Here is a 15,021-nt window from a genome sequence, read left to right on the forward strand (position 1 = left end):
TAAACTAATTTAAAGAAGAATTCAAAACTCTTAAACAAAGATCTGAAAGAAGCAGATACTCACTAGTCGGTCTCTGTCATTCTGGAGAGAAGACATGGCTCTTTTCAAACTCTGTACTTCTGCTGGGCTCAGGGTGGGCTGGGCTGCAGCTGCAGATCTCTGCTTCCCATCTTCGGACTTCCGCAATTTCTCCAGCTCACTCCATAGATGGTCTCTTTCTTTCTGAAGACTGGCCATGGCCTGGGAAAAGGACTGCACTTGGTTGTGGGTATCCTCTAGTTGTGAGGACAAGTGAAGCAGTTGCTCATCTTTGGATATGAGCTGCTGGTTAAGTTTCTCAAGGCGAGAAAAACTGTCCTCAGTGGTGCTCAGGGGAAAGGCAGCTTGAGAAAGCAAAGTATCGCTCTCTGCATTTAGGAGGCCCTTTTGTTCTCTCAGCTGGGCCAACTCCTTCAGACTGGTGTCATACTTCCTCTTGAGCTCATCAAGTTCTTCATTGGCATGATCTCTACTATTTTGCAAAGAATCCATAGACCTGCCAAAAGACTGAACTTGTGCCATGAGATCCTTATTTTCGTTGGTGACCATGAATAACTTCTGTTCCACTGCCACCAGATCTCTTGCTAGTTCTGCCACCCTCTCTTCTGCTGTTTCAGTTTCATTTCTCATTATCCCTGCATCATGATGGAGATGCTTTAATTCCTTCTTCAGTTTATCCTCCATTTCTTCTACCCTCCTGCTAGCTTCCTTTTGAACAGAAACTAATTCCTCTTCCAGTTCTGTAATTCTCTTCTGAGAGGAGGAAAGTACTGTATTTAACCTTTCAACCTCTTCCTCTTTCGCATTTAACTGGGCATGATATACACCTAAAGTACCTTCTTCTTGCAAGGCTGTTACCTGTTTCTTCATTTGGGATACAGATGATTTCAAGCTCTCCACTTCTTTAGATAAACCAAATTTCTCCTCTTGGAGGACGTCTGAAGATCTCTGCAGATTTTTCTTTGCTTCCTCAGACTCCTTCAGCTTTTCTTCTAACCTTACGCATTCATTTTTCAGCTCCTTATTTTGCTGCAGTTGAGCATCAAGAAGTTGCTTTTGCTGACAGTCCTTTATTGTAATCACTTGGTTCAGGTCTTCCCTATACTGGATCAGTTCTGCATCTAGCTTGGCATTTTCAGAATTGAGATCGTCCATATGACCTCTCAACCCTCGAATTTCTTCCTTAAGCTTATTATTTTCAGCAGCAGCATCTTGGATGAGTTGGTCTTTTTCCAGGATTATAGAGAGATGTCGCTCTTCCAGCTGCTGATAGTCACTTAATATTCGATCTCGGTCATCCTGGAGAGAGGCCATGGACTTAACAAAAGAATCCAACTGAATCTTAAGTTGAATGTTTTCTTTGTTGATAATTTCAAGCGTATCTATAAGCTCATTGGTTTTGTCAAAGGCTTTTTTGTTTTCCTCTTCTAAAACAATATTCTCTTCTTCCTCTTGGGACAGCAGGTTTTCTAGTTCTTTAATTTCTCTATCATGCTGCTGATGCAGTTCGGCAACAGCTATTTGGATTGCTTCTTCCTTGTCAGAAAGCAGACTTATAATCTTCTGTTCTTTCGTATTTATTTCTTCATGCAGCTTCCCAGTCAGCTCTCTGGAGGCCTGGAGATCAGTCTCTAGTTGTTCACAATTGAATTTACAATTCTGGATATCAGCTTCTTGCTGCTTTATGATGCCTTCCAGATTTTCTTTATGATCCTTACATTTTTCTAAAGACTCATTTAAATCAGTTGCCTGGTCCCTGAGAATCTTAAGTTCTGATTCCAATTTAGCTAATTCATTCTGAGAATTATGGTACAGGTGTCGAGTCTCTTCTAGCTGGTAGAGAAGTTCTTTGTTTTCCCCCTGTAAAGTATCACAAACCTTCTGGTGATGCTGGATGTCTGTCTGGGCCTTTGCCTCCCAACTCTGCTTGTCATGTTCTAGCCTGAAAACAAAAAAAAAAAGAAGAAAAAGTCATTAGCTATAGAGTTCAAAGAAAAACTACATTATGCCGAAGGAACACAAACTATAACATGTGCTTCAGATGTACAAATTAATATTCATAAAGTATTATATCTTTTTTGAGGTTTTACTAACATATATGCCAAATGAATCATAGAAAATTAAGTGAATTCAGATTAATACCTATCATAAATCATTTTAAGAGATTTAAAAAATTATCTACAAGTAGTTCAGAGGGGTTTCAAGTAAACATGTGTTTATGAGTACAATGCATTTTGATCAATGTCACCCTTTTCATTTCCAAAATATTCTAAAGGGTTTATAAAAATGAATCTCCAGTTTGTTCTAAGTATAGCTAGCTCCATAAACTTCTTACATCTCTCAGGGCCTTTATTTTATATCTAGTAGCTGGCCTCTTCCTGTTTGTTATGCCCTCAAAGATATGATCAGACAGCCATGTACCAGCACTTCTAAGATAGCTCATGTCCATATTGTGTACTACAAAGGTGCTAAACTCTTCAACGAAGAGACATTGGTTCTCTATATCTATACATTTGTCTACCAAATGAATCAAAGTTGTATCAAACCTACGATTTTAGTTGTGATTTAAACTGACCACAACAAAGTCTTAAAAGCAAAAGATGACTGTTGATTTTTCTTGTTTTGCTTTCATTCTCAAGGCTGCTCAAATTATATAGCCTAAATAATAAAACACACATATACATACACACAGGTGAAGACTTTTTGTGGGAAAAGAAAGTCATATAATTACTGTATTTAAAATATCCACCAGTGGGAAATCATTTCTAAATGTTTTCTACAAAATATGCTATGATTAGACTATCTTCTGAAACTGAATTTTTAAAAAATAAAACCTAATCTGCTGCTGAGAACAGTGTTGAGTTGCAGTTCAATGCTACCAGGGTCAAGATGACCCAGTCAAATCTGCAGCTATGTTACCTGAATAAATTCTCCATTTAAAAAAGAGATCCATTAGTTTGGATAAGTCATCCACTACTACTCTTACCTCAACAAAATGGCCACACTTAAAAAAAAAAGGGGGAGATATCTGACATATCCCCTCAGTTGTTCTATGATATTTTAGCACAAACAAAAACTAAGGACCTAACCCCCATGTCCATATTCTCCAGTCTGAAGGTGTTAAACTTTTAAGTTAAGATAAATTAATCCTCTTTACCTATACACTTAACTACTGAATGTACTTTTTCTTCTTTTTTTCTTTTGTTCCAAGTCCGCAACTCAAACTCAGTACTTGACACTTTCACTCACTGGCTAGCATTCTACCAACTGAACCACACCTCCCATTCCATACTGAATGTATGTTCCAAAATATGTTGCTTCTTTTAGGGAGATGGTTTGGACTGTGGAAAGTAACATTGTTCTGTCCCTACTTTTTGCTACTTGCTTCAGACAAGCTAATATCTGACTTGAGAGTCAGTGTGGGAACAAAAGGATCCTATCAGAAGTAAAAAAGTAAGCTGGGTGCTGGTGGCTCATGCCTGTAATCCTAGCTACTCAAGAGGCTCTGGAGGATCACAGTTTGAAATCAGCCTAGGCAGAAAAGTCCATGAGACTCAGTCTTCAAAATTATCAGAAAACAAAAAAGCAGCAGGGTTTGAGGCATAGCTCAAGTGGTAGAGAATAAGCAAATGGAGCAAGTATGAGGTCTGAGTTCAAACCCTCCATGCCCCCAAAAAAGTGCAAGGGAAAAGTGCAGAATGTTGCTATGAAGTCCAGGTTGGCCTTAGACTCTATCTGAATCCCAGAATGATCTTGAACTCACAATCATCCACAGCCTCCCATGTGTGGGATTACAGGGATGAACCACCATACCTGTCCCATCTGCTAGATTCTGAGCTTAAAAATGGTATTATAAATTTAGAATCTGAGGAAAGTAATTATAACAGGAATATGCAGTATGAATTGATATAAACCATGAAGCAGAGAAAAGACAAGATCATTCAGGAAATGAAAACAATACTTTGGGAATAAACTGTGGTAGGAATCCAAACAAGGGTAATCTGATAGTTAAGAAATTCAGAAAGGGAAAGAAAAGAAAGGAAAAACTAAGATATCTCTCAAGTGAATAATAATGGAAAGATATCTGAATATTTAATATTTAGTATAAGTAGGAAGTTATTTGAAAAAACAAAGGCCTCAGAAGTGAGAAAAGAAAGGATGTATCTTCTATGGGGAGTTAAACCACAATTAGCCTCATAATCCTAAAGCAAATAGAAGCAGTTTGCACTTTTTTTGGTTATCAATTACCTCTGGAACAGAAAAACAGCAATGAATTATTTACCTGGAAATAGTGATCTGTAATTCCTCCACATGGATAGACATTTGTCTAAGTTGATCCTTTAAAACATTGCAGTTCTCCTCTTTGAGTCGAATTTCTTCTTCTTTGGTTTGAATGGCATCACCAAACTTTCTTTCCCACTTCTTAGCTTCATCTATCACTCTGTCACGATCATCTTGGAGGGAAGACATGCTCCTAGTGAAGGCTGCAAGCTTGGCCACCGTACTGTCCAAGTTTTCCTGCAGTTGCTTCATCTCCTTGTCTTTCTTGCTTAAAGTAACCTGAATCTCTTCCATCATCTCTTCAAAGTGGCCCTTTTCTCTATGCAAAGCATCCAGCTTCTCTTGCATGTTCTTCTTCTCTTTCAGGTGTTTCTCTTCCGCCTGTTCCAATTTTCGCTCAAGATCTTCATCTTTTTGTTTCATTTGGCTTTTCACTGATTCTTTATTTGACTGAAGTTCTTTTTTCAACTTGAGATTGTCTGCTAAGACCCTTGCTGCTTCACTCTGAGTATCATCAAGTACTACTTTGAAACTAACTAATTCTGATTGTGCCTTTTTGCGGTGTTCAACTGCTTGGGCCAAATTTTCTTTGGTTTTCTCTAAATCCTTCTGGGATTCGGTCTGAACAAATTCTAGAGCCTTAACAGTTTTTTCCAGAGCACTAATCTTCTCTTGATACCTTATACAGTCCTTCTGCAATTGCTTTACCTCTTGTTGCTTTTCTTTTAACAACTCCTGCAGTTCTTTTGCATGGCTTTTACTGCCAGGCTCTTTGTGAGCACCTTGTATTTTTTCATATTCCTTTCGTACTTCTGATTCTACCTGGTTTTTTTCCTTGACTAGCTGCTGTTTTTCTTCTTCCAATTCACTCACACACTTTTTAAGGTTCTGCATTTCAGATTGTAGTTGCTCATTTTTTATTTGGGCATCTGTAACATCCTGATAATAATTCCCAATGCTTCCATTAAGTTCTGCTAGTTGATTCATCAGCCTCTCTTCTAAATCATCTTTTTCTTCTTCTGCTGTCTCTTTTAATTTGGTTACTCTGGAGAGTTCTGCTTGGATTTGCTGATTTAACAGGTTTATTTTGGTTACTTCTTCTCGAAGCATTGTTAGTTCACTATCCTTTGTTGATATTTGGCTCAGTAAAGCATTTTTCTCATTTTCTAAAGTCTGACTAAATTCTTTGTCTTTCTGCTTCTCCAATTCTAAGTCAGTAATTCTTTCTTTAAGCTGATCAAGCTGCTGTAAGCAGTTATTAATTTCATCATGTGAGCTGAAATTCTCACTCACGTCAGGCTTGGCAATGTTCTCTGAGAAAACACCTTTGTCTTCATCAGGCTTTGTGCTCACACTCAGAGATTCTTGCTTTTGAACGTTGCCTGGCACAGCCTGTGCGCCTTCTTCTATGGCATCCTGGTGGTTATTAGGGTGTTCTGTGGCCTCTAGACTGACATGTTTAGATACATTACTTTCTACTTGATGCTTTAAATCTCGAACTTCTTCACTTAGGATGTCTTTCTCGGCCACTAAGGCCTCAAATTCCTTCGAAAGTGTTTTATACTCTGTTGTGACCCTTTCTAGTTCTTCCTTCATGCTGGAATTTGAAGAAAGAAGTACTTCAATACGTTCCTGAGCTGTACCTCCCTCAGGGTGTGCCTCGGCTCTAAGGCGATCGTTCTCTTCTTCTAGCTCTAAGATTTTCTGTTGCTTGGATTTAGCAAACTTTCTCATTTTTTCTTTCATTTCATCCATTTCTCGTTCAGCTTCCTGTAACTGCTTTTCTGTCTCTTTTTTGTTTGTTTCTGAGCTTCTTAGCTTTCCATACAGTTCCTGCTTCTCTTGTCTCACAGTTTCTACCACATGCTGAATCCTTTCTGCTTCATTACTAACATTCTCATAGGACTGCAGGAGAATTTCATACTCTTTTTGTAATTCCTTATGTTTCTCTTGCCATTCAGTATTCTCTGCAATCTTTGAACATCTCAAGGATTCAATTTCCTTTACCAAGTTTTCCTTGTCTTCAGTAAGACCCTCTAGAGCTAGTTTCAGACTTTCACAAGAGCCACTGAGACTTTGATTTTCCAGTAAGGACCTGTCTATTTCTGCAATGAGTTTGTCTCTTTCTTCCTGAAGAAGAGCCAACCTTCCTAAGAATGCATCATTTTCCTTATTTTGAGCAGAAACTTGGCTTTCCACATTGGCCAGAGACTTCGTGAGGTGTTCAATGGTATCTCTGGCTGAAGACAACTCCTCTTGGAGACTCTTATTCGCTTTGAGTGCTTCTTTTCGGGAAATAAGGGCAGCTTGCAGTTTCCTCTGTATCTGCTGCTTTTCTTTACTTTCTTCTCCAGTCTCTTTCGGTTTCTGCTTTAGTTCACAAAGTTCCACCTGTAACTGCTTCATTCTCTCATCATGCTCTTTGGCTTGCATTTCCAGTTGTGTGTGCAGCGCTTTAATCAACTCCTCTTGTTCTGTTATTTCTGTCTGTACTTTACTAAGAGTTTCTTCTTTCTCGCTAAGTCGCCCAGAAAGGTAACTGGCTTCTTCCTCCTTTTTGCTCATGAGTTTTTGAAGTTTGTCTAGCTCAGGCTGTAATGTTCTTAGATGTTCTAGACCAGCAATTTCTAGTTGACTGCTTTCCAATTCTTGCTTCAGGCTTTCGACGTGGGCTTCGGCTTCACAGGTTGATGCCTTCAGACTCTGGATTTCTAAATCCTGTTTATTTATCTGTTCTTGTAACTGAAATACTTCTTCTGATTTTTTAGTAAGCTCCCTTGTTGCAGAACTAATTTTAAATTCTAATTCTTCTTTCTCAGCCTGTACTTCTTTCAACTGGGCCTTAATCTGGACAACAGAAGTATGATCCTGGAGAACATTTTTATCTCCAGGATGAGAAGGTAAGGCTGGGCACACATTTGACCCCAACATCAGTTGAGTAGGATGCTGATCAGTGCCTTTGAACAGAGGCTCTTCTGATGTTTGAGTGGGAGAGCATGGTTCCTGCTGGTCAGTGTCTGGGAGTTTTCTGTCTATGGGCTCCCTTAACTGAATCTGGAGTTGCTTTAGTTGGGTTCCAATGTTCTCATTTTCCTTGCTTTGTTCATCAAACTGTTCTTGCAAGCAATTATACTCATCTTTTTGTTGCTTTAGCTCCTCCTTAAGAAGTCTTTCTCTCTCTTGTGCCTTTTTTAGAATCACCTTGCGTGAAGCCAAAGCTTCCTGAAGTTTTTTTTGAAGTTGCTCCTTTTCTTTTTCAAGATTCAGTGTCTTTTCTTGCATTTCTGTTTTCCAGTGTTCTCCACTATCAGCAGTGGCTGGGTTGCGCTCTAATGTTTCTTTTATAAGTTCTGCTGAGTTTCCAGTGCTGGCATCCTGGTTACCTGCAGTTAACTTCTGGATGACTGCTTGGCTTTCACTGATTTCTGCCTGAAGCAAATCTATTTGATTTGTCTTATCTTGCAGGTTCTGATTTATCTGCTTGACCAAAGCCTGTAACTGTTCTTCTGCTACCACCTTTTCTTCCAAATCCTTCCTTACATGCAATAGTTCTGCTTCTTTTTCAGATATCGTCTGCTTTAAGGACATTTCTATTTCTTGCCACTTAGAAGTCAGATATTTATCTGAGTCTTCCTTGTTCTCTTTATCTTCCTCTGTTTTCTTCCTCTCACTCTCACTGAGTGCTGTCTCTTTCCTGGATTCATCTCTCACTTTGGCTAGTTCCTCTTCTAAGGTACTGACTCTATGAAGAAGCTCTTTTCTGTTAATAAGAGCCGCCTGAAGCTTTCTCTTTCTTTGCTCACTTTCTTTCTTTAGACGATCTAATTCATGCTGAAGTTCTTCTTTACTTATTAACCCTGCTGGGCTTGATTCCTCATAATTATGTTTACGGCCTGAAATAACTTCATTATCTTCTTCCACTTGTTCTTTTTTCACTTCTTCAGCTCTAGATAATAAGTTCAGCTGTTCTTTAAGAGTCTTAATTTCAACCCCAAGAGAAAATTTCTCTTCATTAAGCTGAACCACTTTCTCTGTCATACTGAAACTGAGTTCTGTCACTTGTTGATCTTTCTCCTCAATAGTTTTTTGGAGCATCTCTACTTCTTTCTTTTTCTCTAGTAAAAGTTGATCCATTTTTGCTATATCAACTTCCTTCTGTGAAAGAACCTGTGAAAGCTCTTCCACCTTATTTGAGATGTCCTTCACACGCTCGGCCTCCTCTCGCACTTCACTTTCCTTTGCCTGCAGCTGGCTCTGCAGGTTTTTCATCAGAGTGCTCTGCTCAGAAAACTGCAGCTGGACATCATCCAGTTCTTTCTGTAGGGCCTCGATTTTCACATCTTTAGATTTGGCTTCTATGTGGAGGCTGTGGATCTGCTCAGTGAGCAGGTTGTGCTGAGTCGTTTGGCTTTCATAGTCCATTCTTCTTTGCCTTTCTGCTTCTGAAAGGTTAGTTTCCAGTTCTTTTACATGAGCCTTTAGTTCGGCTATAACATTAAGTTCCTTCACCTGAGAAAGAAGCTGGTCTCTTTCTTCAGACAAAGTAGTGAATGCAATACTGGTGACTTCAGCCTTCTTCTTAAATTCCTCAACCAGTTGGGTTAGGCTGCTAATTTCCTTAGCTTTCTCACCTAAAGTTTTCTCATAGATTTCTTCTGACTTATAAGAGCTTGTCTCAAGCTCTAAAAGTTGGCTTCTTAGCCTTTTCAATTCATCTTCATACTGACCAATATCTAACACAGCAGAAGAGGCTTTATCAACACTGTCCTGCTCTGTTGATTTAAATTCCAATCTAGTGTCGTTTAGAGATATTTCCTTGGATGGCTCATGTTGGTGGTTTGTGCTAGCCTGTTCCTCTTTTTCAAATGGTGGAACATTGCTTTCTTCATTTTGCATTACGGGACAATCTAGTGTTGTATCTTCAAGAGATGCTTTCATTTGTACTGGAGGTATTTCCTCACTCTCCATCTGTTTCATTTCAGTGTGGTCTAGGTTCTCACGGTCCTCCTCAGCCCTTTTGCCCTGGAGCTGTGATTTAAGAAATGCAATTTCTTCTTGAGTTTCTTTCATTTCCACCAATAAGACTGATAATTCTTTATGTTTCTGAAAAGATGTGCTTTCTACAACATCTTCAACTTTATCGGTAGGAGAGCTGTTCATGTTGAGCACAGTAGAATCAACCGTGTTGGTCTATTTTTTAAAAAAAGATTAAGAAGGAAGGAAAAAGCCTTAGTTACATGTTTTGTAATATTAAAAATGCCTAACTAAAAATTGGTATTTTATGCATTTTTCCCCCAAACCTGAAACTTTCTGATCCAATCTTTTTTTTTTGGCCAGTCCCAGGGCTTGAACTCAGGGCCTGAGCACTGTCTCTGACTTCTTTGTGCTCAAGGCTAGCACTCTACCTCTTAAGCCGCAGCGCCATTCCAGCTTTTTCTGTTTATGTGGTGCTGAGGAACCAAACCTAGGGCTTTGTGCATGCTAGGCAAGCACTCTACAGCTAAGTCACATTCCCAGCCCTTATACATTATCTTAATGAGAGGTTATCTCAAGGGGAAAGGGACATCAGGGACAAGTGAAAGTATGTGTGTATCTGATCAAGGTATGTTGTATTCACATAAGGATTTGTCAAAATGAAACCCCTTTATATATAACTAATTGATTTTAATAAAAAGTTATCTCACTATTTTACATAAGTACTACTTTAATCATTTAAATTATTGCTCTAACTGGGCACTGGTATCTCACAGCTATAAGGAAGATTAGCCTTTTGAATGCTGGTGGGTACTGTCCAATCAGCTGAAGGTCTAAAAAAATAACTGAAAATAAGTGAATCCTCTGGCAGACTTACACTTTAGATTCAAACTTCACATCTCCCTGGCCACTTGGCCTACCTTGTAGATTTTTGAATAGCTTAACATGAGCCATATGAGCCAATTCTTTAGTTAATCTCTCTACATACACATCCTACTGGTTCTATCCTCCTAGAGAATCATAATACAAGAAAGATACTTCCTTAAGAAACTACCCATCCTCAAAGCCATTTATGGTTCCACTACTGGTTTACTGTCTTGAAGAACATAGCTAACTACACAAAATACAGCTACAATAAACTTAAATTGACAGAATATTAAGTGATCATGTATTTCTCTTTTCTACTTTTTTTTTTTAAGTAGAAGAGAACTTTATTGCACAAAGAAAGATGAAAGCTGCTCATGGGAATGAACAAGACGCCAGAACTGGTGATCTCTAATCACTTGTTTCGCCTAGTAATTTTTTTTTTTTTTTTTTTGGCCAGTCCTGGGGCTTGGACTCAGGGCCTGAGCACTGTCCCTGGCTTCTGCTTGCTCAAGGCTAGCACTCTGCCACGTGAGCCACAGCACCACTTCTGGCCATTTTCTGTATATGTGGTGCTGGGGAATCGAACCCAGGGCCTCATGTATACGAGGCAAGCACTCTTGCCACTAGGCCATATCCCCAGCCCCCCTAGTAATTTTTTTTTTTTTTGCCAGTCCTGGGCCTTGGACTCAGGGCCTGAGCACCATCCCTGGCTTCTTTTTGCTCAAGGCTAGAACTCTGCCACTTGAGCCACAGCACCACTTCTGGCCATTTTCTATATATGTGGTTCTGGGGAATTGAACCCAGGGCTTCATGTATACAAGGCAAGTGCTCTTGCCACTAAGGCCATATTCCTAGCCCCTCGCCTAGTAAATTTAAGGTTATAAAATAGACCATTTTCTACATATCTTTTTAAACATATATATATACATATATACATATATATGTATACGTACATATATATATATATATATATATTCCTAAGTAAAGCTTAGTAAGCTAAGAAAGCTTATTTGTACCAAATAGGCTGTGGGAAACTCAAAAGGTTTTTTGTTTTATTTATTTTTTTCCTTTAGTAGAGGACAGTGGTAGGTAGCCCAGGCTGGCTTCAAAATTAGGATCATCCTGCCTCCGTCTCCCTAGTGCTAAGATTATAGGCATATGCCACCATGCCCAACACAAGTGATTTTTAAAAAAAATGTATCTGACCTCTCTTGAGAAACTTTCCTGAGATGGACAAAGTAATAGCTACTATACTTGTGATCATTTTTGAACAAAGAATGCCAAGTGAGAAATTCTAACCATTATGAATCTCTTAAACAGATCTTACTCTACAGATCATGCCAATACTAGAAAATTGCACAGATGTTTAGATTTGAAACTACCTCCTCTTAATCCATTGTCCATCTAATCATACTAAGAATGTTATCACTTACCTCGGAGACACCACTGTGTGCTTCTCCAGTTCTATTTTGAGCCTCCAGGAGAGCAATCTGAGAAGTGAGTTTTTCTGAAATTCACAAAATAAAATCTTTAGAACATGTATGTGTAGAGGTTGGAAATAGACATAACTGTACATAAAAACTATTGAAATGCATGAAATAATCCAAAGGAAAGAAATAGACAAGACAGTTTGGACATAAAAATCTTGTTTTGTTAAAACAGTTGATATGAGAAGATTTATAGATAGGAGGTGATGATAATGTCTGATAATGAGATAATGATAATGATGATAATGAGCCTGAGAGTAGTACACTGAACAGTGAAAGGCTTGAAAGAGACAGATGCCAAGGCATGTGATTATGCCAGTTATTTCTGTGGCATGATCTGGAGCTGCCAAGGAAAAAAAATATGCCTTAACTTATTCATGAGTGTACTGTGTTCATAGTATACACTTTGCATGAATACAGTATTTAAAATGTCCTCAATATTCTCTCACATATACTCATAAAGATATTCAAGTTTCACAATAAAAGGCTGAGCCAACCTTTCCAATGACTAAATGAAAAAAATGAAATGATATCAGTAGGTTATATAAGTAGCATTCAGAGAGCTGTGATCACAAGCTAGGATTAACAATCTATATATATTATCTATATCTATATCTATATATGTTAAAAGGATCTAAATACCTCAAAAAATCAAAATATTAAACACTAATAGTAAAAATCCCCCAAATGCTTACATCCTTCCTGATATAATAAATATATAATAATATAAATATATAATAAAACACTAAAGTAAGTATGGTTTTTATACACTGTGTAAATGTCTTACTTAACATGATCTAAAAGGGGCCTCACTCTTTGACTCTACTTACTTTCCCAACCTCTTCTTCCTTTGTTTTCTACAAAAACACTTGCTTTTATTCTGTTCTGCAAACAAGTCAAGTTCATTCATACCTCAGGACATTTGAACTCTTTTTTTCCTCAGCATTTGCCCTGTTATTTCTTAGCCTATTTGCATGGCTTTCCCCATTTCACTATTTAGGTATCAAATTTCCAAACAGCCCTACTCCGACCATTTTACTACTGCCATCCTATCACCCAAGGCATAATAAGTGTTTTTAAAAAATAATTATTTATTGTCAAAGTGATGTACAGAGGGGTTACAGTTATAATAGTGTTTAAAATAAAGACTTGGCTTTCTTTTTCTCCCCCATTCCCACCCTCATAAAGACAAATCTCGGGGCTGGGGATATGGCCAAGTGGCAAGAGTGCTTGCCCTCATACACATGAAGCCCTAGGTTCCATTCCCCAGCACCACATTCGAAAATGGCCAGAAGCGGTACTGTGGCTCAAGTGACAGAGCAAAAAGAAGCCAGGGACAGACAGTGCTCAGGCCCTGAGTCCAAGACCCAGGACTGGGAAAAAAAAAAAAAAAAAAAAAGACAAATCTCACTACTTAGATCAGGCTGGCCTCAAACTCTTAATCCTCTTGCCTGAGCTTCTTACTTGCTGGGATGACAGGAGTACAGCATCACTAGCTAAAGTTGTCTGTCTTTACATACACATTACTTATAATGTGTATGTTTATATTATAGCTATTATAGGGGATGCCCTACAATAGCTATATACTTTGCCACTAGGATAGGGCCTGGAACACAGAAAAGGCACAACAGACATCTGCTGTATGAATGGAGGAAAGAATATTCATGAAACAAATTAAGACGGTACTTAAAATATATTCAGGCATTTCACAGATTATTTGAGGGAGGGGTACAGCCGTAAAAAAAAAAAAAAGCAAAAAAAAGTGAGTCAAACAGAATGACACATAAAGCAAAAGTAAACTGTGAGATCAGATATACAAGAAAATCAATAAAACTTTACAGCCAATTATCACTTCAGGAAAGAAAATGGAACTCATATAATACCTTTAAACCACACGAACAGAACAGAAACTTTGCTAAATTGCAAAATAAGCATCATAGATAAGCTCTTAAAGAAGTGCTTTGTGTGGATAAAACAGCTGAATTCTCAACCTTTAAAAAAAATCAACAGTAGTGAAAATAGTTTAATATAAGTGCATAGTCCCTGGTTTAGAGTGAAGTAGAAAGTAGTTAAGTTGGAAATACTAGCTCTCAAATTTAATAAAAGTTTTATAAACTTCATTTGGTATTCATTTTTACTCCTATTAGATAAAACCTATTAATTAATTAGTAGAATTAATTAATTAGTAGAGCATTATTAACATGCTTCCAAACCCATAAGGGCCTTGTGAAGCAAATAATAAATCGAAAGAGGTATTTCTTCATTCTTACTGCTTATACATAGTCCAATGGAAGAAAATACTAACAAGTTCAGTTCAACTCAATAAAACTTTAATCATCAGACACTATGTGTCTAATTTGGGGTAAATCAAGCATTTAAAAAATGGTCCTTGCCCTTACAGGGCTTATACTTTACCACTGAAGAACTTACAATAAAAAGGAACCCTATTGCACTGCTGGTGGGAATGTAAACTAGCACAGCCATAGCAGCATGGTGGTTCCTCAGAAAACTAAACACAGATCCTCCCCACAACCCAGCCATACCACTTCCTGGGCATCCACTCAGAATATCACCATCCAGGTTACCATAAAAACAGTTCCACGCCCATATTTACTGCTGCACCATTTACAATAGTCAAGTTGTAGAAACAGCCCTGATGCCCTAAAATAGAAGAGTGGATCCCAAAATGTGGTACCTATACACAATAGAATTTTACATAGCCTTTAGGAAGAACAATGTTTTATCATTTGCAGGGAAATAGATGGACCTAGAACAAAACATGTTAAGTGAGGTAAGCCAAACTCAGAGATAAACAGTGCATGTTTTCTCTCATATGCAGAAGCTAGATCTAAAATACCAGGATGTAGTAAACGATACATCTCTAAGCATTCACACACTGTGAGACCAAAGGAGGATACTCTTGCAATGGAAAGGCACAATGCTTACCCGAACATACAAAATAATATTTATTGAAATGAACTCTAGGAAAGGTTTCTTCCCCCCCCCCTTTTTTTTTTGCTGTTTTTGTTTTCTTTTCGTCTGTTTGCTTGTTTATATGTCTTTGGGAGCATAAGGGAGGCACAGAAATGGAGGGACAAAGGGTGAACAAATACAGCAATGGTACTCACTAGATACTATGTGGAAAATAAACTGTGCAACATGTGGGGTAGGGATGAAAGGGAAAATCTGGGAGTGAGTACAGGGGTGACAGTGTCCAAAAAGAAATGTACTCTTTACCTGACTTATGTAACCCTAAACCCTGTGTACATCATTTTTATGATAAAATAAAAAATGAAACCTTAGCATAAAAAAGGCAAACATATAAACAGTTCATTTTTATACAACATTAAAGGTATGGAAGGATATTATAGAA

General features: G+C 38.1%; 1 protein-coding gene across 1 annotated transcript in view; it reads right to left on the reverse strand.

The window, feature by feature from the left end:
• The window catches only part of Golgb1 (golgin B1), a 53,770-nt gene that overhangs the window by 15,197 nt on the left and 23,552 nt on the right, over nt 1-15,021 (reverse strand). The window contains exons 12-14 of the mRNA XM_048346742.1: nt 11,595-11,668; nt 4,322-9,510; nt 64-1,981 (exon numbers count right to left, since the gene is read on the reverse strand). Coding sequence (XP_048202699.1) covers nt 64-1,981; nt 4,322-9,510; nt 11,595-11,668 — 7,181 coding nt within the window. The remainder of the gene's footprint in view (nt 1-63; nt 1,982-4,321; nt 9,511-11,594; nt 11,669-15,021) is intronic.

Source organism: Perognathus longimembris, chromosome 5 (genome assembly GCF_023159225.1).
Source record: "Perognathus longimembris pacificus isolate PPM17 chromosome 5, ASM2315922v1, whole genome shotgun sequence".
Classification (NCBI taxonomy): domain Eukaryota; kingdom Metazoa; phylum Chordata; class Mammalia; order Rodentia; family Heteromyidae; genus Perognathus; species Perognathus longimembris.